This window comes from Rhinatrema bivittatum, chromosome 4 (assembly GCF_901001135.1).
Source record: "Rhinatrema bivittatum chromosome 4, aRhiBiv1.1, whole genome shotgun sequence".
Lineage (NCBI taxonomy): Eukaryota > Metazoa > Chordata > Amphibia > Gymnophiona > Rhinatrematidae > Rhinatrema > Rhinatrema bivittatum.
The window spans coordinates 102,376,187-102,401,183 of NC_042618.1; the positions used below are offsets into that span (position 1 = coordinate 102,376,187).

Genomic DNA, 24,997 nt, shown 5'->3' on the forward strand with positions numbered 1-24,997 from the left:
GAGTTTAAGACCCTGAAATTTATTGGAAAGTGTAATTTTCAGAATGCTATGTGTTCTTCCCGGATGTAGTACAAGAGCTCGTCAATTGCTTTCACAAACTCTGGGGTGAAGGGCAGACCTTTGCTCTGTTTCTTCTTCAAGAATAGTTTCATTACCTTATTGACAAAGGGGGAGGTGTGTTCTAGACAGCCTATGATGTATTGGAGAGGCCATGAAGAACCTCTGCTTATAGCTTTTGATACCCACAAACTTGAGTGGAAATCGGGATCAGCCTTTAGGGAAGATGCACAGGAATGCTTCAGCATGGAGTGTTAAGGCAAGAACCTCTTTTGTGGAGAGGGCATGCAAAACTATGGATCTATCAAGGGCTACGAGAACGCCTCCGCTTTTGACATCTTAGGGTGGGTTTCAGAGCGCTTTTGACATCTTAGGATGGGTTTCAGGTTGTTTTTTTTTTTTTTTTTTTTTTGCAGAAGATGAATTTTTAATGCCTTCTTGCCTCAGAAGCCAGGACTCAAGGACTTGCTAACATGAGAAAAGAAGCTCAAAACAATATGGTGCCACCTGAACCGCAGTGATTGCAACTCCTGAATGGTGTTTTTTTTTTTAATGCAAGTAAAACTTATCTGCCGTGTGCATAGCTAAGAAGTTTTACTTGCATAAAAAAAGAAAAACAGATGGATATTAGCTGAAGATTAAGTATAAGGCAAAGAAGGTGTTTGATACTGGGCATACCTATTATGATGGCCACAATAGATGGTAGAAATATTTCATCGTGAAGGATTACGTATGTGTGTATATTGTCAGACATTATCCTACTAATTTGATGCACCTTTAACATATCGAGCCTTCTTGAAGGTAACAGAAAATAGCTAGTCTCCTTGATATATATATATATAGAGAGAGAGAATGTTACCTATGAAAATATTTAAAAAAAAGTTTCCCTCTTTAGGGAAGTATTCAAACTCCAAGGGTAACAATCTATCAGGAGTAAAATCCCTGCTCTTTAAGTGTTTTGACCCAAACACTTTGGGTCAAAAACCCAAAGTGTTTGGGTTTTTGACAGAGCGCAGAAGAACTAGCTAGCCTTTCAGTCTGTGCTAGAGGATCTTTCCAGTGGGAGGGAAGGGGTTTTTATAAACTGTTGGTTTCATATATCTTCAGACATTTGGGTCCTCTGGATTGTTAGATAGTTATTGATACCCACAATATATCAGATTAAAGGTTATGCCTTTTTGAAATCCCTTCCAATTGTTTGCCCAAAAGAGTGTTCAGGCCCTTCTCAAACCAGGAATCACTCAGATTGGGAAATCTCCTGTCCTGCAGGCCTGTGTGGTCAAACCTGTATCACCTTAAAGAGCAGGGATTTTACTCCTGATAGATTGTTACCCTTGGAGTTTGAATACTTCCCTAAAGAGGGAAACTTTTTTTAAATATTTTCATAGGTAACATTCTCTCTCTCTCTCTCTCTCTCTCTCTCTCTCTCTCTCTCTATATATATATATATATATATATATATATATATATATATATATATATATATATATATATATCAAGGAGACTAGCTATTTTCTGTTACCTTCAAGAAGGCTCGATATGTTAAAGGTGCATCAAATTAGTAGGATAATGTCTGACAATATACACACATACGTAATCCTTCACGATGAAATATTTCTACCATCTATTGTGGCCATCATAATAGGTATGCCCAGTATCAAACACCTTCTTTGCCTTATACTTAATCATCAGCTAATATCCATCTGTTTTTCTTTTTTTATGCAAGTAAAACTTCTTAGCTATGCACACGGCAGATAAGTTTTACTTGCATTAAAAAAAAAAACACCATTCAGGAGTTGCAATCACTGCGGTTCAGCATAAGCTTTTTTTCAAGTCTTGTGTGAGGCTGTATCAGGGTATGGCAGTGACCCCAGAATGCTGAGTGGGAACTGGCCTGTTGAGCTATAAAGGTGGTAGAGAGGCAGCTGTATCACCAGATATTTTCTCTAGAATGCTAAGACATGTTGCTTAAGAACTTTGATCATTTAATCTCTCCTTTGTGCCATAGATTCTAGGAATGAACTGGTTTTCAAGGAGCTTTGAAAATTACAGAAAAAAATTGCAACACATACTATGACTTTAACAAATATTGGAGGGGTTATATTTTGTTGTGGTTTCAGTGATGGTAAGAACTATGAAGCCAACAGCTATTCAAAGTATTAGATCATTACTTTAAAAAAAAAAAAAAAAAAAAAAAAAAAAGATTTTTTTAATTCTTACACCTACAATAAGATGTTAATTTAACATCATCTTCCAAAAGCTTCTTGTTTTTACTTAAAATATTTAACTCTTCATTAAAATAGGAAGTACATTTTGATAACTAGTTTTATCTATTAATAGCTTCCTAGACTATTTTTTTAAAGCTAAATAAATGTAATGAGGATGCTTAATCTTCTACCAACATGTTGCTGATATAACACACAGTAAGATACAGATGCCAAAATTCTACCTGATTGAACTGAAGTGTTTTTGCTTGCTTTAAAAAAGCTTTTTCACTTTTAGTTCTAGGCTATTTGTACCAGATGTTCATGAAAATGCTGTGGGAGAGCTCAGCCATGCAGGTAAAGAATCGTGTATGAGTGTTTTATTTCTATAACTGTCTGTAGTTAGTTTCTAATGTTATTTTTGAGATGGGTGGACCTATATTATTATGATAGCAATGATATTGTTATGATCAATAGTGTGGCCAGCTAAAAATAAGGGATGATGTATTTTTTATTTATTACTGAATTATTATTGCATTTTGAATGGATTTTGTTGCATTTTATACTGTATATTGTACCATGTTTTGTTTTTGTTGCTTAAAAGCGTGTAATAAGTTTGTAATTTTGGTATTTTCCTTCGACAAGCAGGATGACAGTCCTCACATGTAAGTATCATGCTTTACAGCCTGGTCAGGAACTTTTATGTAGTTTCTAGAACTTTGACCATGCTTCACTGGGCATGCCACTATACCATGCGTCCACGTGGGAGCCCCTTCAGTCTTTGTCCTTCATTTGCAGTTCCTCAATCTCCTACTTAGCTGTTGATATTCAGCAGTCTCCTACTTAGCTGTTTGATTTCCCCCCCCCCCCCCCCCCCCCCCCCCCCCACTGCCTAAATCAAAATTTGCAGGTTCATTAGTTTGCTGGGTCCCACAGTCTTATTTCTACCCCTTTTAGTACCCTAGGTAGGTTTTTCACTCATTTTTTCTAAGTTCCATTCTGTTCCCTGCACCTGACTGGTGCATGGATGGACATCAGTCATCACACAGTCTGAATTCATTTTTGCTTCCCTTATTTTCTGTCCAGCTTTCAAGAATGGCTTCGGTGTGCCAGAGTTATGTCTAGCACGGATCCTGATGATAGATAATTCTGTGCCTGGGGGGCCAGAGGTATTGTCTGTGTGCGACCATGACCTCCAAAGGATGATAGTCCCATTGGGAGCTAATGGACAAGCTCGTTGGGTACCAAAAGACAGACCCTTTGATATCAAGGGACCCAGGAGCTGCACTGGATGCTAGTGATGCATCAGCATTGAGGGGCCATTCCACTCTCTCAATGTCGAGGATTGGTAGGGACCAGAGAGACAAGCCGTTTCTGCCTCTTTCCGCTCAAAGAAGGCATCATGGTGTGCGTCTTTGACTTTCGAACTTTATAGGGCCTGAAGACAGGAAGACCTGTGATATAGCTTGATGACATAAGCACCATCTTGAGTATTTTAAGGAAGCCCAGTTCACTTTATACGTGCCTGAGCAACATTTCCTGTTACCCATGAACTGGAGAATTCGCTTTTTTGCCTTGACCTGGACTGTTCTGACCTATTATGCTTGCCACTTGCCCTGACTTAAGCTTGGAACTCCTCTCTGTGAACACTCGGTTTGCCCCATCCCTACAGTGCTTCCTTGGTCCTGTCCCCAGTCTTCCATCAGCTGCCAACTGTTGGAGCCATATCTCGCAGATCAGGCCGTGCCAATCTGTCAGTAGTCCAAAAGGTTCACATCTCAGCTCATCATGGGCCTGAAAGGACATGAGGAGAAGCCAGAGGGCTACCCAATTGCAGCATTTGTCATCAGTGTGTGATGCTGGTATCAGGAATGGTCCTGCTGCAGCTGATGAACCCTTTCTCCCCTCCTCACTACAATGTGGTTCTGAAGAGGAGAGCTCATCCTCACCAAACATCCAGGAACCATATCTGTATCCAGAGTTCCATGTGTCAACCACGAATATTCTTCTCAGTTCCCAGGAAGTTGTGATCACCCCTCCTACCTCCCAGTGGGTGTTGACATTGGCTATCATGGCGGAGGAGCTGAACAAAAATAGCGGACCAATAAAGCAAGAGGGAAGGCTATCTAAGAAAGTTGTTTAGGCAAGAATATGGATTAGATGCCAAAATAGTCCAAGTGTAAAACTTTATTCGAATGGAGACGTAAATTCATATAAATGCCCGACTCAGGCCGAGTTTCGCCCCGCATGGGGCTGCCTCAGGGGCTAAAAATAATAAACACATAATATAAATATGAATGTTATAAGACATATATAAATAAATAAAATAAAAATATTCACATTTAGAACATCATTTTTATAAAAAAAAAGAGGGTGAAAGGATATATTGAACATCAAAAGACTTTTGTATATAAGGGTACCACACAAAGAACAATCATATATGTCACTTGAAAAGAAAGTCAAAAAAAGATCGAGAATCGAAGACAGTTGGAATATAGTAAGTGTAGTGTCATAATGACATTGATACCTGTATATAGGTGATCTCTGTTTATATGAGAGGTGTATTCACACTAAGAGAGTTTCTATTAGCTAGTGGTCAAGTAATCTGTAAATAAGGAGAGAATGCCACTGAATACAACATACAGTGAAAAAAATGATATATCTTAAATAAAAAGCCAAACCAATAAAAAATCTAAAATGATGATCCAAAATAAGACCAACAAAGTAAATTAAATAAACATAAACAGGCGGATTTTAAAAGCCCTGCTCGCGTAAATCCGCCTGGATTTACGCGAGCAGGGCCTTGTGCGCCTATTTTCCATAGGCCGCCGGCGCGCGCAGAGCCCTGGGACGCGCGTAGGTCCCAGGGTTTTTGGAAGGGGGCGTGTCAGGGGGGGGCCCGATGACGCGGTGTTTCGGGGGCGGGACCGGGGGCGTGGTCCAGGCCTTCGGACCAGCCCCCGGGTTGGAGCACGGCGCGCCAGCGGACTGCTGGCGCGCCGTGCTCCAGGCGTAAATCTACAGACAAAGGTAAAGGGGGGGGGTTTAGATAGGGCCGGGGGGGTGGGTTAGGCAGAGGAAGGGAGGGGAAGGTGAGGGGAGGGCGAAAGAGTTCCCTCCGAGGCCGCTCCGATTTCGGAGCGGCCTCGGAGGGAACGGAGACAGGCTCTGCGGCTCGGCGCACGCCAGCTGCCCAAAATTGGCAGCCTTGCGCGCGCCGATCCAGGATTTTAGAAGATACGCGCGGCTACGCGCGTATCTTATAAAATCCAGCGTACTTTTGTTTGCGCCTGGTGCGCAAACAAAAGTACGCAAACGCGCTTTTTAAAAAAATCTACCCCAAAAAGTGTACTTAAACAGGTGGATGCGCTAAGGAAAATCTTAAATGTTGGCGCTTTTATTTACTCATGTACATTTCATTATCCCGGTTTGTGTAGACCAGTGGTTCTCAACCTGTGGGTCGCGACCCTGGCGGGGGTCGAACGACCAAAACACAGAGGTCGCCTAAAGCAGGGGTCCCCAACCACCGGTCCGCGGACCAGTACCAGGCCGTTGGGGTTTTTTGCCGGTCCGTGGCGCCGCGGCTGCTGCGGGGAGGCGGGGCAAAGCTGGAGACCTGCCTCCTCCAACCCCAAAAGGGAAGAGACATGGCCCAAAAAGTTAGCGCGTCGCCAGCGCCGGCGGAAGCACTAGGGCTAGGCGAACTAGGGAAGCCTGTGTGTGTGTGCATGTATGAGAGAGAGACTGGTTGGTAAGGTGACGGTGTGACTGGTGTGTATGTGAATGTGAGAGAGAGAGAATGTGATTCAGGGAATGAGAAACCTGTGCACCTGGAGAGCGAGCATGGAAATGAGAGAGAGACTGGTGTGTGTGTGTGTAACAGAGAGAACGTGATTATGGGAATGAGAAGTCTGTGCATGTGAAGAGAGTGAGCATGGGAGTGAGAACCTGGGTGTGTGTGAGACACAGCATGGGAGGGAGAAGCCTGTATATGTAAGACAGAACAGGTGACTGGTGTGTGTTTATGTGTATGTGAGAGAGAGAAAGAAAGTGATTATGGGAATGAGAAGCCTGTGCATGTGAAGAGTGAGCATGGGAGTGAGAAAGCTGGGAGTGTGTGAGATACAGCATGGGAGTGAGAAGCCTGTATATCTGAAAGAGAACATGGGAGTGGGAAGCCTGTGTGTGTGTATGCATGAGAGAGATCAGGTGACTGGTGTGTGTGTATGTGTGTGAGAGAAAGAAAGTGATTATGGGAATGAGAAGCCTGTGCATGTGGAGAGAACAAGCATGAGAGTGAGAGACTGGTGAGTGTGTGTGAGAAAGAGAAAGTGATTATGAGAGTGAGAAGCCCATATATGTAAGTGGAACACGGGAGTGAGAAGCCTGTGTGTGTATGGCATGAGAGAAACTGTTCAGGAAGGTGACTGGTGTGTTAGTCAAAGACTGTTTGGGAGATGATTGGTGTGTGAGAGACAGAAACTGGTCATGGGGGCATGACTGATATGGTGTGTGTGTGAGAGACATGGGCCTTAAGGAAGAGGACCATGAGTATAGAGCTTAGCCACTACTGCTGCTTCTGGTGTGTACTACAGCCTGCATGGAAGAGGAGTAAGAGAGCTGCTGGAGGGGGTAAGTAAAGATGGCTTTTTAAGTTTATTTTTCTTGATTGACTGCCATTTTAATTATTTAATATTATGTGATATGTCTGCTTTTTTTGTTTGAGCAACAAGTATAGCTTTGGTTTATGTTTATTTTATTTATTTTTATTTATTTATTTATAAAAGTTTCTATACCGTCGATAAGACAAATCATCTCAATGGTTTACATGGCATAAAAATGTCAAATAAGTGTTCTGTTATAAATACAGACTTCGTTATTTTCATTAATGCACAATGTAAGTTAATTGTGTGTGGAGGCGGAGGGGGGGGTGGCATAGTGACGTTTCACCTAGGGCGCCTAATACCCTTGCACCGGCCCTGCGCGTCGCAGTGACATATGTTGCTGGAGCCGCGCAGGCAGGAAGGAGGTGTATCAGCCACTGCAGGTGCTCCTCCTACTTCCTTCCTGCTCGCCCTGCCCCGGAAGACAAATGTTGCCGGAGCCACACGGGGAGGAAGGAGGAGGCGCGTCAGCCGCGTGGGTAGAAGAGGAGCTTCAGCCGCGTGCGGAAGAGGAGCAGCGGGGTCGGGAAGACTAGGGCCGCTGCAGAGCCCATCCTGTGGCAACCCGTAAAGAAGAGGCCCAGAGGTGAGAGAGAGGTGTGTGCGAGTATGAGATGAGTTGAGAGACTCTGTGTGTTTGCAGAGACAGCATGTAAGAGTGAGAGCCTGTGCTTGAGCAAGGCAGCATGTGGGGGTGTGAGAGAGCCTGTGTGTGAGACTCAGACAGCCTGTGCCAGTGAGAGCCTGTGTATGTGTGTGTGAGAGAGAAATGCATGTGAGAATGAGAACCTGACTGTGTGTTTGAGGGAAGAAGACAGGTGGAGAGAAAAGAAATAGAAAAAAAGGCAATATAAAAGGAAATGGCAAAAAATTAGAAAGGGAAGCAGATGTAAAAAAAAAAATAATAAATTACTTTTTACTGATTGGCACATGTAATCTTTGGGAATGTGCAAGAGTAGCACTTTCTCTATGGCGGATCTCACAATGTACGAGATCAACATGGAGGAAGTGGAAACCCACAGGGCCTGCACAGAGGAGGCAGCGGAATGGGCTTCAGTGCCAATAGCAGCAATCAGCGCCTCCCCAATAGCCACGTGGCAGCAGTGGCAGTAATTAGGTTAATTGTTTGACTCAGCTGGAGGTGACAAAGTATGAAGTGGGATGTGAAATCAGCTTGATCTGGTGGAGAATTAGGATTGCTGTTACACATGAACTGTATTTGGCAAACATAAAGGGAGCCAGGATAATCAATTGAAGCCTGCAGCTGAGGACTGATTCATTATGACTCATGTAGAAATTAGTGCATTTTCCAGATTAGTCTGCATAACACAATTCTCAACATTCAGCATTATTTCTGCTGCATAGAGTTTTATCTGAGAGGCTCTGAGGTTGTGAGGGAGCCAGTAAGAGTGAGAGCATGAGTGTGTATGAGAAAATCCAGGGGAGTAAGAGTGTGTGTGAGTGGGGGGGGGGGGAGAGAGTGTCTTACACCCTGAGAGTGTATCAGTGTCTGTGAGAGTGAGAGGTTATGGTGGGTATAAGAGCATGAATGTGTATGTATGTAACAGTGTATGTGTGAGAGAGAGAGGATAACCTCCTAATCCTCGACAATATCAGGGTGACTGGAAATCAAGAGCTCCCATGTATGGACAGCAGGGGCTTTTTAAAATCCTTATTAGTTTTAATTATTGGGTGTTATTTGATATATGTACTGTTTTGAAATATTTTATTGGTGTTTGGGAAATTATAAAAATGTATATGATTTTAATTAATAGAAATTCTATTTATCAGTAATTTTAAAATATTCTTTTATTAGTATGGTTTTACTATTATAACTGATGCTTTATGTTTCTTAATTTTATTGTTTTATGAGGAATGGTGGTTCTGTTTATAAATGTCATAATAAATAAGTATGCACTAAAATCCAACCCCATCCATAACCCCGCCCCCATATGACCAAAGCCCCACCCTCGCCCCGCCCTCGCGGGGCGAGGGCGGGGCGAGGGGTCACCACAACATGAGGAACTGTATTTTGGGGTCACGGCATTAGAAAGGTTGAGAACCACTAGTGTAGACCAATGCCAAAAAGTATGTGCTAATTCAAGAACTTAGTAGGCTACTTAATCAAATATGGAAGCGGCAACAAATGTAGACTGAGCCGCTAAGGTTAGGACTAACGATTAGATCACTAAAAGATTGTATCTCCCTAGGATCAAAAGAAACTGGGAGTACAATATTAGTGCATGCTCTGAAGAATATTCAAAAACCACTCTGAGTGAATACACTTATGGAAAAGTGTCCAAATATCTGAGTTGAAACGCCAGCTTTTTGTAGTAAAAGCAACTCAATAGTCCGCTATGAATGATAGTGGGAAAAACCAAATTTATTCAAGGATGGTACAGAAATGACCATATTATTTACTTACTTCAGTGATGTGGCAAATACGTGTCGTCACCGCTCGGATATATCAAGGACATTTAAACTCTGACAGAAATCATGTAGCTTTTAAATAGGAAAAAAAAAAATCGCGCCAAAAAACATGTCAATCACAGAGGATGGGAGTGGCTAAGAAAAAAACGGTGTAGGAGATATACAATAAATAAATACTAAAAAAACTACAAAATTAAAATATATACAACTTGTGTGTAAAAGAAAAAATAAAAACAAGGACCTAATGTTAAAAAAAAAAAAATTATTTAAGTGAAAAAAACATGGTAAATAAAAATTGTAAAAAAACCCAGACCCACTGAAATTCAAACTGCCTTCTTAGTGAGATATGGGATTATAGCCTCTTAGAACAAAGAGCCACTGAAGATGCTTGTATTGGTGTGCGCTTCTAACAGTCAGTGAAGGACTGACACTGCACTGATTGGACTATAAAAATCTACTCAAATTACTCGCGGCAAAGGTTAGAAGCCTGTAAAGAAACTTGTGCAAACCATCGGTCACTAAAAAATTAAAAGAATCAATAATAAAAAATATTTAAATGAAGGAGTGAATCTATAAAGAGCTAACACTTATATAAATAAAAGGAATAAAATACAATAAAATATATATACGGTAACAAATATATAAAAATACTTATAAAAATTTAAAAAAATGGCTGACCTTATGTTGAGTAAAAAATTATTTAAATTAAAATTGTATTAATTGTATTAATTGTATTTGTATTAATTATATAATTGTATTAAAATTGTAAAATTGTATAAAAACAAATTGCCGACTTAGCAGGATATGAGAGATAGTCTTTTAGAGCAAAGAGCCACAGAAAATGCTTATTTGGTGTATGCTTCTAACATTTAGTGAAGGACTAACACTGCACTGATTAGACTATAAAAATCTATCCAAATTACTCGCAGCAAAGGTTAGGAGCCTGCAAAATGACTTGTGCAAACCATTGGACACTAAGAAAATAAATAAAAGAATCAATAAAAATAAAAATGTGGATATTTAAATAAAAAAAGTAAATCTGTAGAAGAAATAAAATAAACAAAAAAGCATTTCACAGTGAGGTAGCGGAATAACAACACATACCCAAAGCAGGAAGTCAACAAGAAAAAAGCAGAATTGCTTATTTTTATTATTTTCTCACAATTAAGTATTAAATTAGAAAGACCGCTAATCAGAAATGGTAACCACACCCATTCCCCATTTAGAGTACATTATTGAACCATGTAACTGTATAATAATGGCACCCTATGGATAATTGAGAAACCACATATTTGTGCCTGACTGTAAACCGTTGTGATGGTGCTCTACTATATGACAGTATAGAAAAGTTTTAAATAAATATTGAGGGAAAAACACGTAAAAATTGTAAATATAAATACGATACATAATAAAAACCTAAGAAATGGATAGTGAATGATAAAAATGAATGATACATTGGTTTGGACTTATAAAAAAAAATAATAAAAAAATCACTGTATGTTGAATTAAATAAAAATGAATAAAAAAGCGAGATTACAAATAAACAGGTAGAAAATACATGGATAAGTATTCCATACCAGAGAAAAATGAAAATGGACCAATGACAAATCATAAAAAAACAGAATAATCAGTTTCTAAATTGAGCCCATTAGGTTCCATGGTTTTAAATTCGAAAATATATTTCTGTTCTAATTGTAACAACATTTTATCTAAATCACCACCTTGCCAATTTGGGGTTAAATGTTGGATCACACAAAATTTAAAATCATTAAAATTATGATTCATTTGGATTGAATGTTGGACCAACGGTTTGGACTCAATTTTTCTTTTAATGCTACTCTTATGTTCGATAATGCACTTGTTGAATTGTCTGATCGTTTTTCCAACATAAGCTTTGTTGCAACTGCAGAGTGCCAAATACACTACCCCTTCTGTTTTACAATTTGTAAATGATTTTAATTTGAATGCTCTACTGATTCCTGGGATCTGTAGGCTGGTAATCTTCATTTCCCTGTACGTACCTGGATCAGTCCAGACAGTGGGTTATATCCCCCGACCAGCAGATGGAGTCAGAACAGAGTTTGAGAGCGTCAGCATATAGAGTAGTGCACCCTCTGCTGGAGCTCAGTATTCTTCTGACTCCAGCAGATGTGAGCAGGGGGATCCACTAGCTCCCCCAGATTGACAGGGTTCCTTCATTTTTGGTTATTTCTTTCTTAGGGCAAGGGCTTTCCCTATCCATGAGTCCTTCCTACAGCTTCTCACCAGGGAGTGGGACACTCCCGAGGCATCCTTGAAGGTCACACGCGCCATGGAAAAGCTATACCCGCTCCCTGAGGATTTTTTGGATCTTATCAAGGTGCCCAAGGTGGATTCAGCGGTGTCGGCAGTGACCAAGAGGACGACCAATCCCGGTCACGGGTGGAACGACCCTGCGGGATATGCAGGACCGTAAACTAGAAACCTTCCTCAAGAGGGTCTTCGAAGTCTCCGCCCTAGGTATGCGGGCCGTGATGTGCAGTTCGCTCGCGCAAAGGGCCAGCTTACTCTGGGTACAGCAGCTTCTCACCTCTCAGGAGTTGCCCCCCGAAGAGGCCGCCCAGGCGGACCGTCTGGAATCTGCCATAGCATACGGGGCGGACGCCTTGTATGATCTCTTTCGCGTAATGGCGCGGTCCATGGTTTCGGTTGTAGCAGCCCGACGGCTCTTGTGCCTTCGCAACTGGGCGGCGGATGCTTCCTCCAAGTCGAGCCTTGGCTCCCTCCCCTTTCGGGGGAAGTTTTTATTTGGAGAGGACCTGGATCAGATCATCAAGTCACTGGGGGAAAATTCGGTGCATCAGCTGCCGGAGGATAGACAGCGTTCCTTCAGGTCATTTTCTTCCGGTAGAAACCAGGGCCAGGGCACAGCGACGTTATAGGTCTTACCGGCAGTCCGGTTCCCGGACACAGCCGACAAGATCCCAGCCTTGGTCTCGTTCCTTTCGTGGGCGGAGGCCCGCGAGAGAGGGTCCAGGGCAGGGAAATCCGCCCACAAAGTCCTCCCAATGATGCTAAAGGAGCCCACTTCTCACCTCCCCGGATCGGAGGCCGCCTCATGGACTTCTACGAGGAGTGGGCAGTTATCTCCACGGACCAGTGGGTGCTGGACACCATAAGAGACGGTTACGCCTTGGAGTTTGTCCGCCCCCCGAGGGACCGGTTCATCTTCTCCCCCTGTGGTTCGGATCTCAAGAGGATAGCGGTTCAACAAACACTAGACCGTCTGCAGGAAATAGGGGCCATCATTCCCGTCCCCTTCGAAGTGGGCTTGGGCCACTATTCCATTTACTTCATTGTTCCCAAAAAGGACGGTTCCTTTCGGCCCATCCTCGACTTGGAGGTAAACAAGGCCCTCAGGGTCAGCCGGTTCCGCATGGAGACTCTTCGATCAGTGATTGCCGCAGTGCACAAGGGAGAATTCCTCTCTTCTCTGGATCTCTTGGAAGCATACTTGCACATTCCCATCCTGCCGGCTCACCGGCGGTATCTTCGCTTCAAGATTCTCGGTCAACACTTTCAGTTCAAAGCGCTTCCCTTTGGTTTGGCGACCGCACCTCGGACCTTCACAAAGATCATGGTAGTGGTGGCGGCGGCGGCCCTCCGCAAGGAGGGTATCCTAGTACATCCGTACCTAGACGACTGGCTGATTCGAGCGAAGTCCTTCTCACATGGTCAGATCTCAGTGGCCAGAGTAGTACAATTCCTACGCTCTCTGGGCTGGGTGGTGAACCTTCCAAAGAGTTCCCTTGTGCCCTCGCAACACCTGGATTTCTTAGGAGCGAGCTTCGATACCCGGCGGGGTATGGTGTTCCTGCGCCAGGACAAGGCGCAAGCCCTGAGGGAGCACGTGTCTCTGTTTTCGGCTTTGGAAGAACCAACCGCCTGGAATTATCTGCAGCTCCTGGGAGTAATGGCCTCCACCATCGACATGGTACCCTGGGCGTTTGCACACCTGCGTACACTGCAGGCGTCCCTGCTAACCCGTTGGAAACCAGTCTCCCAGGAGTATCAGGTGATCCTGCCGCTTCCACCATTAGCCAGGAAAAGCCTGGATTGGTGGCTTGTCCCCTCGCATCTGGCTCGGGGAGTCTCGCTCGAGGTTCCCAATTGGGTGGTGGTGACCACCGATGCCAGCCTCACGGGATGGGGCGCCGTCTGCGAAAGAAGCGCCACACAGGGGACTTGGACGCCAGAGGTGGCAAAGTGGCCGATCAATCGCCTGGAAACGAGAGCCGTGCGTTTCGCTCTCCAGCGTTTTCTTCCCCTGGTGCGACACAGAGAGGTGAGAATCCTCTTGGACAACGCCACCACCGTGGCCTACATCAATAGTCAAGGGGGGACAAGAAGCAAGCATGTCTCCCTCGAGTCAACTCCCCTGATGGAGTGGGCGGAGAGCAATCTCGTCCGGATAGTGGCCTCTCACATCGCCGGGGTGGACAACGTTCAGGCGGACTTCCTGAGTCGTCAACAGCTAGACCCCGGCGAGTGGGCTCTCTCCGAGGCAATGCATCTCATCGTCCGTCGTTGGGGGACTCCACGCCTCTATCTAATGGCGACCTTTCTCAACGCCAAGGCTCCAAGCTTCTTCAGCCGCAGAACAGATCGCGGCGCGGAGGGGGTGGATGCCCTCACGCTTCCGTGGCAGTCAGATCAACTGCTCTATGTTTCCTCTTTGGCCTCTGGTCGGCAAGGTTCTCCGCAGGTTGGAACATCATCGAGGGACTGTAATTCTCGTCGCCCCGGAATGGCCCCGTCGGCCATGGTTCGTAGATCTACTTCAGATGACGGTGGACGGCCCACTTCGCCTGTCCCATCTTCCTCATCTTCTGTGTCAGGGGCCGGTATTTTTCGAGCAGGCAGAACTCTTCTGTCTTGCGGCCTGGCTTTTGAACGGCGCTGTCTCCGCCACAGAGGCTACCCGGAGACAGTGATCTCAACGATGCTTCGTTCCCGCAAGCCTTCGACCTCCGTCGCTTACGTTCGAGTTTGGAAGGCTCCGACCGCGGGGTCCAAACCATGGAGGCGACTGTCCCGCTGATCCTTCATTTCCTACAGGATGGTCTGGATAAGGGTCTCGCCTATAATTCGCTCCGGGTTCAGGTGGCGGCCTTGAATGTCTTGGTACAGAAGGACTGCTCTCTACCCCTTCAGCCGGATATCGCACGTTTTCTGAAGGGTGCCAAACACCTACGGCCACCGGTCAGGGATCCTTTCCCTTCTTGGAGCCTCAACTTGGTGCTGCGAACGCTGTCGGGCCCTCTTTTTGAACCCCTGAGGGGGTCCTTCCTCAAGGACCTGACCCTCAAGACTGTTTTCCTGGTAGCCATCTCTTCTGCTCGCCGGATCTCAGAGCTCCAAGCCTTGTCCTGCCGGGACCCTTATCTGCGTTTCTCCGACTCTGGGGTTTCCCTTCGTACGGTGCCATCCTTCCTACCAAAGGTGGTCTCGGCCTTCCATGTCAATCAAACGGTGGAGCTTCCAGCGTTCGCTCCAGAGGAACCCCGGTCTCTCCGGCTCCTGGACGTCAAGCGTGTGCTGCTCCGTTACCTGGAGGTTACCAATGACTTCCGGGTATCCGATCATTTGTTTGTCCTCTGGTCAGGACCGAGGAGAGGTTCTCAGGCATCCAAGACGACTATTGCGCACTGGATAAAGGACGCCATCTCATCGGCTTACATTGCGGCGGGGCGGGTGCCGCCTCGCAGCGTGTCGGCTCATTCCACGCGATCCCAAGCGGCGTCCTGGGCGGAATCTCGCTCCGTTTCCTCCCAGGAAATCTGCCGTGCGGCGACGTGGAAGTCGTTGCACACTTTTTCCAGACATTACAGACTACACCTGGCGCCTCAGTACACGGGTTCTTTTGGCAATCAAGTTCTCCGAGCAGGTCTCTCAGGACCCCACCCGGTTTAGGGAAGCTTGGGTACATCCCACTGTCTGGACTGATCCAGGTACGTACAGGGAAAAGAAAATTATTCCTTACCTGCTAATTTTCGTTCCTGTAGTACCATGGATCAGTCCAGACGCCCGCCACTAGGGGTTTCATTAGGTCCTGCTCGGATTCTTCCAGGTAACTTTCATTCTGTTTGTCTCTGATTATTGTTACTGTTCACAGCTCCTCACAAGTTGACTGTTGGTGGTCCCGTTGACCGTTTGTTTACTTATATCTTTCTCTTCCTTTTTGGGGACGGATCTGGATCCAAAATGTTGTTTTGCTTTTGGGCTTTGCTATGCGTAATACTGAGCTCCAGCAGAGGGTGCACTACTCTATATGCTGACGCTCTCAAACTCTGTTCTGATTCCATCTGCTGGTCGGGGGATATAACCCACTGTCTGGACTGATCTATGGTACTACAGGAACGAAAATTAGCAGGTAAGGAATAATTTTCTTATTCACGGGACATACGGAGCAATCCCCGCATGGGCGATGACCTGGAGGTCTCTTACCAATGGGTTTGATGGGTAAAGCAGATGGGGAGACTAATCCTTTAATGTTTTTTTCTCTTATTTGCTATCAAAATGTTTTTGTCTTTAAAACATGGTAATAATTGTAAAACAGACCAATGTGTGTGTATGTTAATGGACATACTATGCGGTCATTTGATTGTTTACTTTTTTTTTTTATAAGTATTCCGATCAGTTTTGGATGCTTTCTCAAAGCCAGCTTCTATGTATCTGAGTGGATAGGATGTTTCTAAAAAACTATTTTACATTTCTTCAGACCGTGATAAAAACGATGCTTCATTGCCACATAATCTTTTCAACCTAAGGAACTGGGAATATGGTAAATTTCTTTGAAGTGACTTATTGTGGCAGCTGGAGTAATGAAGTAATTTGTTGGTATCGGTTGGTTTTCTATATATATCAGTTAAAAAAAACACCATTCTTAAAATTAATTAAAATATCTAAAAACGGAATACTAGAAACATTAATATTCATAGAGAACTTCAAATTGATGTCCAACGTATTTAACCATTTATAAAAATCCTGGAGAACTTCTACATGTCCTTTCCAAATGATAAAAATATCATCTATATATCGATATGCTTGGAGCCCCCTAAGGAGGTTGTGGCAGTCCCAGTTCACAAAATCCTTCAGGAGGTGCTGATGAGGATGTGGGACAACCCCTCTGTGGATCCCATTAATAAGAAGGTGGATGTAATTTACCTCCAGAAGGCTCCTGGATTTGAAAAGAGATAGCTGTCTGTGTTGATGAAATCCACTCTCAAGAGGGCTAAAAGGACTAGGACCTATTCTTTACTGCTTCTGGTGAAGAATTCTAGAACCTTGGACACTTGGGAGGAAAGTATTTCAGGGAGCTATACTAAATTATGCAGAGTCTCCTATCAGCTCTTTATATGCAGGGCTTACTGAAGAAGATGTAGAAGATGGTTGGGCAACTTCATCAGAAGCAGCAAGATACCCTCCAGTCAGTATTGGAAAGAAAAGGAATGGAGTGCAGAAAACACATGGTCTGCTCGAAAGTCTCTGCTGTGGAGATTGGCGCCTGCAGACTTGTTTGGCTGTGGGCTTCAGATCTCTGTCCTGAGGTCTAGGAAAGACATGTGAATGTGCCATGCATTAGAGAGACCCTCTTCGGAGATGTGGGTTAAGAAAATGGTGGCAGAGATCCATAAGCACTGTGGAGAAATTCAGCAGCTCTCTAAGCCATGCCATGCCAACCCTCTTCTACCAGGAGATACCGGAGTATGGGGCAGAGGAGACACTTCTAGCCAAGGAGGCGCTACCCTCAAATGCCTTGGTTCCGTATACAATGAATTTCCAAGGTAACAGCAGGTCCTTAAGCCAGAACAGGCACCCCAATCAAAATCTGGGACAGGGTTTTGACTGAATTGTAGAGAGCATGGCTTGCATCCCTGTCCTCGTGCTGGAGGAGCTTCCTGTTTGGACCAAGCTGGTTGAATCTGTTCTACCAAGGAATGGAGAGTCTCCGAGAGAGGAGAGCTCTTCTGAAATAATTCCTGATTCCAAAGAAAACACGTACTTCCTGATTCCAAAGAAAACAGGACTCCATCCCATCCTAGACTTAAGAACCTTAAATACATTTTACAAAAAAAAAAAAATTTCAGCAGGGTTTTCCTGGGCACCTTAATTCTGTTTTTCAAAAAGGGATCTTTCTTGATCTGAAAGATGCTTACACTCACATAGAAAAATTTGCATGTTACAGGAAATAATTTAGAGTTGTAGCGGGACTGTCAGTATTGTGTGCTACGTTTTGGCCTAGTGTCAGTCCCGCATGTCTTCACCAAATGTCAAGCCATTGTGGTGACACACTTGCGCAAACTGGCAGGCCGATACAGAATAGTGTGCTCTGCCGAGCACACAGTTTACCACATAATTTGGCTGCGCATTTCTGATGCATATCTATTACCCCTTATACTGTAAGGGGGTCATAGCGCATTGAAAACATGCGGCCAACTTCCTGAAAACTAATAGCTCTTATCACATGCAAATGTATGTTGATGAGCCTATTAGTCGCCTGGGATACTGAAAGTAAAATGTGTGGCCAAGCCGCACATTTTACACTCTGAAATTAACGGGAGCTCAATTTTACCGGTGTCCATTTTCCTAACCCGTGGCTGTCAGCGGGTTTGGAAACCACTGCCGGTAAAATAGAGCGTCGATTGTTGGGACCCACTGACAGCCACTTCTTCGCTAATAAGAAGGAGCTAGGGACGCGCTATTGTCCCTAGCACCTCCTTATTAGCGTGACACCTCATTTAAATAGAGAATCGCACGCCCAGGAGATAGGTAGCTGTCTATCCCAATTTTATCACAGGTGGGCCCAGATTACTTCAGATCAATGGGTTCTCGAAGTGCTTTGGAACAGCTATGCTCTAGAATTTCTTTGCATTCCTCCAGATTCTTTCATGGTCTCTCCATGCAACTCCCTTCAGAAGAGGGTAGAATTTTTTTTTTTTTTTTTTTTAATATACCTTTATATACAGACATTCGATCTGAGATATCACATCTGTTTACATTCAGGTACTGTAGGTATTTCCTTATCCCCAGGGGGCTTAGAATCTAAGTTTGTACCTGAGGCAATGGAGGGTAACGAGACTTGCCCAAAGTCACAAGGAGCGACAACAGGACTCGAACCCTGGTCTCCTGGTTTGTAGCCCACTGCTCTAACCATTAGGCTATTCCTGTTCCCGAATCATAGTGAAATATGGGCCGATATTCCATTTATTTTACCTCCCTAAGAAGGAAGGGTTGTTTTGGCCCATACTGGATCTCAAGGGCGTCAACCGACATCCAAGAGTCACGAATCCAGGATGGAAATGGTGCGCTCTGTCATAATGGCAGTTCAAGTGGGAGAATATCTCGCATCTCTGGATCTGATGGAGGTGTATCTGCATATTCCCATCGGGCAGGAACATCAGAGGTTCTTCTGATTTGCCATCCTGTATCGTCATTACCAGTTTCAGGCCTTGCCTTTCGGACTAGCCACAGCTCCAGGACCTTTTCCAAGGCCATGGTGGTAGTGGTAGTGGCGGCCCTTTGAAAGGAGGGCATTCTAGTTCACCCCTGTCTGGACGACTGGTTGATTCGAGCCAAGACATTGGAAGAGTCTTCACGGGTTCCCGCAGGATGGCTTCATTGCTACAGGAGCTAGGCTAGGTGGTGAATCTGGCCAAGAGCAATTTGTAGCCTTCTCAGATTGTAGCCTTCTCAGATTGTAGAATAGAATTCTACAATTCTACAAAGCAGGGCAGAGTTTCTGCCAGAGTGTTAGAGCCACTCGTTGATGCTGCGAGTCTGATCCCTGTTGAACTTTGTCCGTCCTACTGTGTAGTCTTATGTACAGGTCTTTGGGTTGATGGCTGCCACATAAGTGGTTCCCTGGGCAAGGGCACATATACGTCCTTTTCAGCGCGTTTTGCTCTCCCGATGAAGTCCGCAGTTGCAAAATATGTGGTGAGTCTGCCCTATCTGTTAGAGGTGAAATCTCAGTTGAACTGGTGGTTACACGTGGACCATCTCAGAAAGAGAATTTCCCTGATGTCGCTGGATTGATTGGTACTCATGACAGATATGAGCCTCCGGGGCTGGGGGCCTCACTGTCAGGAGTTGGTGATCAAGGGCGCTGGAATGCAGTGGAGCCGCAGTGGAACATCAACAGACTGGAGGCACGAGCAGTTTGGTTAGTGCGCCTGCAATTCACCAAGCGGTTAGAGGCTTGGGCGGTCTGGGTAATGTCCAACAATGCGACAAAGGTGGCTTACATCAATCATCAGGGCAGAACCAAGAGTCAGGTGAAGGAGGAGATAGATGTGCTCATGGTATGGGCGGAACAGTGTCTCCTAAGCATATCTGCCTCTCACATTGCCAGCAAGGACAATATCAGCCAATTTCCTCAGCAGGAGAAGCTTGGAACTAGGAGAATGGGAACTGGTGGATGAGGCCTTTCAGCCACTGGTGGACCGCTCAGGCCTACCGCATCTAGATCTGTTGGCGAACTTCAATGCGAAAGTTTCACACTTCTTCAGTCGCAGGAGGGACCCAAAAGCGATGGGCATAGACGCTGTCATTCAAGAGTGGACACATGGCACCTTACTGTATGTATTCCTGCCTTGGCCTTTGATAGGTAGGCTGTTGCACTAGATTGCAAGTCAGACCAACACTATCCTTTTAGCGGCTCAAGATTGGGCTCAAAGGCCATGGTACGCCAATCTCCAGAGACTTCTAGTGGGCATTCCTGTCTGGTTGTCATCCCGGATGGATCTGTTTTGTCAGGGGCCCATTCTGCACAAGAATCCGGGTCAGTTCTGTCTTACGGTTTGGCCATTGAAAGGGCTTGGCTATTGAAGTGCGGTTATTTGCCTTCTGTAATTTCCACTCTTCATGCCTTGAAATTTTCTACTTCTCTAGCTTATGTTAGTTTGGAGTGTCTTTGAGGCTTGAAATTCTGAGTGAGGTGCTCAACCGCTCAAGGTGCATATTCCTTTGATTTTGGAATTTTTACAGGGCGGTTTGCTTAAGGGTTTGGCTCTTAATATCTTGAAGGTTCAAGTAGCAGCATTGGCTTGTTACAGGGGAAGAGTCAATGGAGGGCCTTTGACTTCCAATCAAGAAGTGTCCCATTTCTTGCGGGGAGTTAAACATCTTCATCCCCCATTGCACCTTCCGGTGCCTTTGTGGGATCTTAACTTGTTCCTCGAGTTCTTGGCAGATCTGACTCTTCGACTGCTGCATGGTCTTTTCTTGTGGCTACTTACTTTGAAGACAGTTTTTCAGGTAACAGTCTGTTTGGCCTGTCAGGTATCTGAACTATAGGCTCTTTCCTTCTGTGAGCCTTTTCTCCGTATGACTCCGGATGCAATTCAGCTTTGGACTGTGCCTACCTTTTTGCCCAAAATGGTTTCAGACTTCCATTTGAATCAGTCAATTTCTTTCTCCCAGGACAAGCAGGATGGTAGTCCTCACATATGGGTGAGATCATTGGATGGAGCCCTGTCACGGAACACTTTTTTGTCAAAGTTTCTAGAACTTTGACTGGCACACTGAGTATGCCCAGCATGCCACTAACCCTGTAGCCACCAGAGGTCCCCCTTCAGTCTCTTTTTTTTTTTTTCCCGCGCAGCAGTTGCGTTGTGGTTCTTAGGAGCTTTGTGAGAATTTCTCACAAATTTTCCTCTCAAAACTTTTTCAAATATTTCTTTAAGAATTTTTCCCCGTCCCGTGGTCCCCCATAAAGTACTGACCTCTGCTAACGTTCTGGTAAGTTTACCACGTTTGTTGCAGTCTGTTCCTGGCGGTGTTCTTATCGGTGCCAGAATGCCACCGACCGTATGGCAACTGGGTTTTGGAAGTGCCCAGTGTGTCTGAGGACTATGTCCATAACGGACCCTCATGACACCTGCGTATTATGCCTCTGGCCTTCCCACGACGTCCGGTGCACTAGTTGTGCTCAAATGACCCCTAAAGGTCGCCGTGCCCACCTGGAGAAGATGGAGCACTTGTTTGCCTCTAAGCACTCGTTTCCATCGACGCCAGCTAAAAGCGCACAGTGTTGGAAGATTTCCTCATCTTCGACCCCCTTCGCCATCGACGTCCAAACAAGAAACCGGTGACCATCCGTCACCAACTTATTCTTGTTCGAAAACTTCAACGTCCTCGGCACCGGAGAACGACCGGGCCAAGCATTGTGAGAAGTATAGTCACCGGCACAGATGCGAATCTTCATCCGGGCCAGCACAGACAAGGCAGTGGCATCTACCTCGGCTGAGCTGCCTTCTAAAGTCCCGGGGAGAGGAGTCCCCATCCTCCTCTGGACCCAGGACTCCGAGGCGTTCCCTATCTACAATGGTGCCGGGTGCCGAAACTTCACAAATTCCTGTGGACCCTCCGGCAATGCCTAGCCAGCCTTCCGGGTGCTGCGTTACCTATTCCAGCCTTCCGTGTGGAATTGGACCGGATGGTCCAAGAGACAGTACTTCAGGCCCTTCGGGGCTTCCAGTCACCACCAGTGCTGGCCCCCATACCGATTTCCGATCCGGTGCCTGTTATTTTAGATCTGTCCCTCGAGCGTTTGGACACCCTGATCGGTGCCTATACCGTCGGGTTCATCTACGCCTTCTCAGCCATAAATTCCTCCTCAGGCATCGATCCCAATTCCTGTGTCTTTGGATGATGAAGAAGCGGACCATGGCTTCTCTCCTCTCTGGGAACCACTGATGCTGGAGCCAATTCCGGGACCATCAGGCTTAGCTGTCCCTCGACGTCCATCGAAGACACCGATACCATCGGTGCCACAGTCACCGTCCTCTGTGCCGCCACCACCGATCTCGGTACCTCGGCATTTTCTATCGGTGCACCTTCTCATCCAACTGGACTTGGGCTTCTGCCTCCATCTGAAGAGCTGTGGGGTGAAGGAGACTCACCAAATGACCCTTGGGACAATTCCTCTGACTCAAGCTTCTGAAGATCTTTTGTCAGAGCCTTCACCCCTGGAAGAAAGACACCGCTCCCCTCCAGAGGACCTCTCCTCCTTTGCTAGTTTTATCAAGGAGATGTCTGAAACCATTCCTTTTAAATTGCAGACGGAGGAGGATGCCAGGCATAAAATGCTGGAGGTGCTTCAATTTGTGGATGCCCCTAAAGAGGTAATGGCAGTTCCGGTCCACGAAGTTCTGCTTGACCTCTTGCACCACATCTGGGAGCACCCTGGAACTGTGCCTCCAGTCGACAGGAAAACTGATGCCACATACCTGGTTCAGGAAGCTCCAGGTTTTCAAAAGAAGCAACTACCCCACCAATCCATAGTGGTGGAATCTGCCCAGAAGAAGGCTAAGAGATCTCGGCCTTGCTCTTCTGCTCTGCCTGGCAAAGATCAGAAGTCATTGGATGCCTTAGGCCGCAGAGTTTTCCAGGGATCCATGTTGATGGCCTGTATAGCAGCCTACCAGCTTTACATGACACAATACACCAGAAATCTCTGGAAACAAGTCCAAGACTTCTCAGAAACTCTACCTAAAGAATTTCAGAAAGAATTGTCCTCCATCCTCCAAAAGGGATTCGAAGCTGGAAAACATGAAGTCAGGGCAGCATATATGATGTCTTCGACACTGCATCCAGAGTATTGGCGGCCGGAATTAGCGCCAGGCACTGGGCTTGGCTAAAAGCTTCTGACTTACGCCAGGAAGTTCAGGATAGGTTAGCAGACCTTCCCTGCACAGGGGACAATTTGTTTGGTGACAATTCAAGAGGCAGTGGCGCAGCTTAAAGACCACCATGAAAACTTGCGCCAATTGTCCACTGTCCCCTCAGATTTCTCGTCCATAACCAAAAGAGGATTCAGACGATACACCAGAAAACTGATTTATAGGCCATGTAGGTACTACCCTCCTCCATGCCATGCTAGACCAATCAGACCCTCTCACAGAGGCCAACCTTGTCAGCACAGACCCCCCCCCCAGTCTGGTCCTGCAGTGGGTTTTTGACTCCCATCTCGAGAGCAGCAGTCAACTCTCCCCCCAACCACTTTTCCCCATGGGAGGCCGCCTGTGCCACTTTGCCACCAAATGGCACATAATCACCACTGACCAATGGGTCCTTTCTATAGTAGCCCACGGTTACCATCTGAATTTCCTTACAATACCCTCAGACTCTTCACCACATCCGGCATGGAGTCTAACCAACTACACTCCATTCCTTGAGGCATAGCTCTCTATCCTCCTGCAGTCCAAAGCCTTGGAACCGGTTCCTCGAATGCAGTGAGGAAGAGGGTTCTACTCTCGATATTTTCTGATTCCAAAAAAATCAGATGGCATACATCCCATCTTGGACCTCTGTGCCCTAAACAAACATCTTCGCAAGGAGAAATTCAGGATGGTTACCTTGGGCTACCTTGGGCTACAAAAGGGAGCTTGGCTCTGCTGTCTAGATCTTAAGGAGGCTTATGCCCATATAGCAATATCCCCTCCTCATCGAAAATATCTGATTCATAGTAGGTCACAGACATTTCCAATACAGAGTGCTGCCGTTCGGCCTGGCATCAGCACCCCAAGTATTCACGAAATGTCTGGCAGTTGTGGCAGCTTACTTAAGACAGCACAGTATCCATGTCTACCCATATTTAGACTGGCTACTCAGTAGTCCATCCAGGGAAGGAGTGCTTCAATTCCTCCGTCTTACCATACAACTGCTACAGTCATTGGGATTTCTCATAAACTATCCCAAATCTCATCTCCTTGTAAATAGTCATTTTTCCCTTGTACAGCATATATAGTTACTTTTCCTTGTAAGGTATTTTATCACCTTGTATAAAAAAAATTACTTCTCCTTGTTTATTTGGACACAGCGCTCTGTGTCCCTTGATTTCTCCTGTTATCCCCTCCCTTGTTTGTAACTTTGTTAACGTTAAGTTTCTCTGTAAACTGATATGATGTACACACGAATACCGGTATATAAAAACTGTAAAATAAAAAATAAAATCTGACTCCGTCACGCACCCTCTCATTCATCGGAGCAGATCTAAACACCATTCAAGCCACAGTGTTCCTCCCAAGGGACCAAGCATGCACACTGTCAATCTTGGCCAAAGCAGGGTAGGCTCGTCAGACAACTTCACCTTGTCAACTGCTAATCTTGTTGGGACACATGGCATCTACAGTTCACATTACCCCAGTGGCTCGACTAGCCATGAGAATAACACAATGGACTTTAAAGTCCCAGAGGTCCCAATCAAACCAAGATCTGTCACAGATTGTCCACATGACCAGCCAGCTTCACCACTCACTGGCTTGGTGGATACAGGAGTCCACTCTCCAGATAGGACTACCCTTCCAACCACCAAATCCTCAGATTACATTGACTACAGATGCCTCCAACCTAGGTTGGGGAGCCCATGTCAACCAATTACAAACCCAGGGAACCTGGACCAGGGTGGAAGCAAACCACCAGATAAACTTTCTGGAGCTCTGGGCGATAAGGTATGCCCTATTCGCATTTCAGGATTGCCTATCCAACAGGGTAATCCTAATTCAAACAGACAACCAGGTAGCAATGTGATATCTCAACAATCAAGGGGGCACAGGCTCTTACCTGCTATGTCAACAGGTGGTGCAGATCTGGGTCTGA

The 24,997-nt window shown here is 45.5% G+C and overlaps 1 protein-coding gene across 1 annotated transcript in view; it reads left to right on the top strand.

Moving 5' to 3' along the window:
* KNL1 (kinetochore scaffold 1) overlaps positions 1–24,997 on the top strand; it is a 629,191-nt gene that overhangs the window by 104,491 nt on the left and 499,703 nt on the right. The window contains 1 exon segment of the mRNA XM_029598563.1: positions 2,560–2,618. Coding sequence (XP_029454423.1) covers positions 2,560–2,618 — 59 coding nt within the window.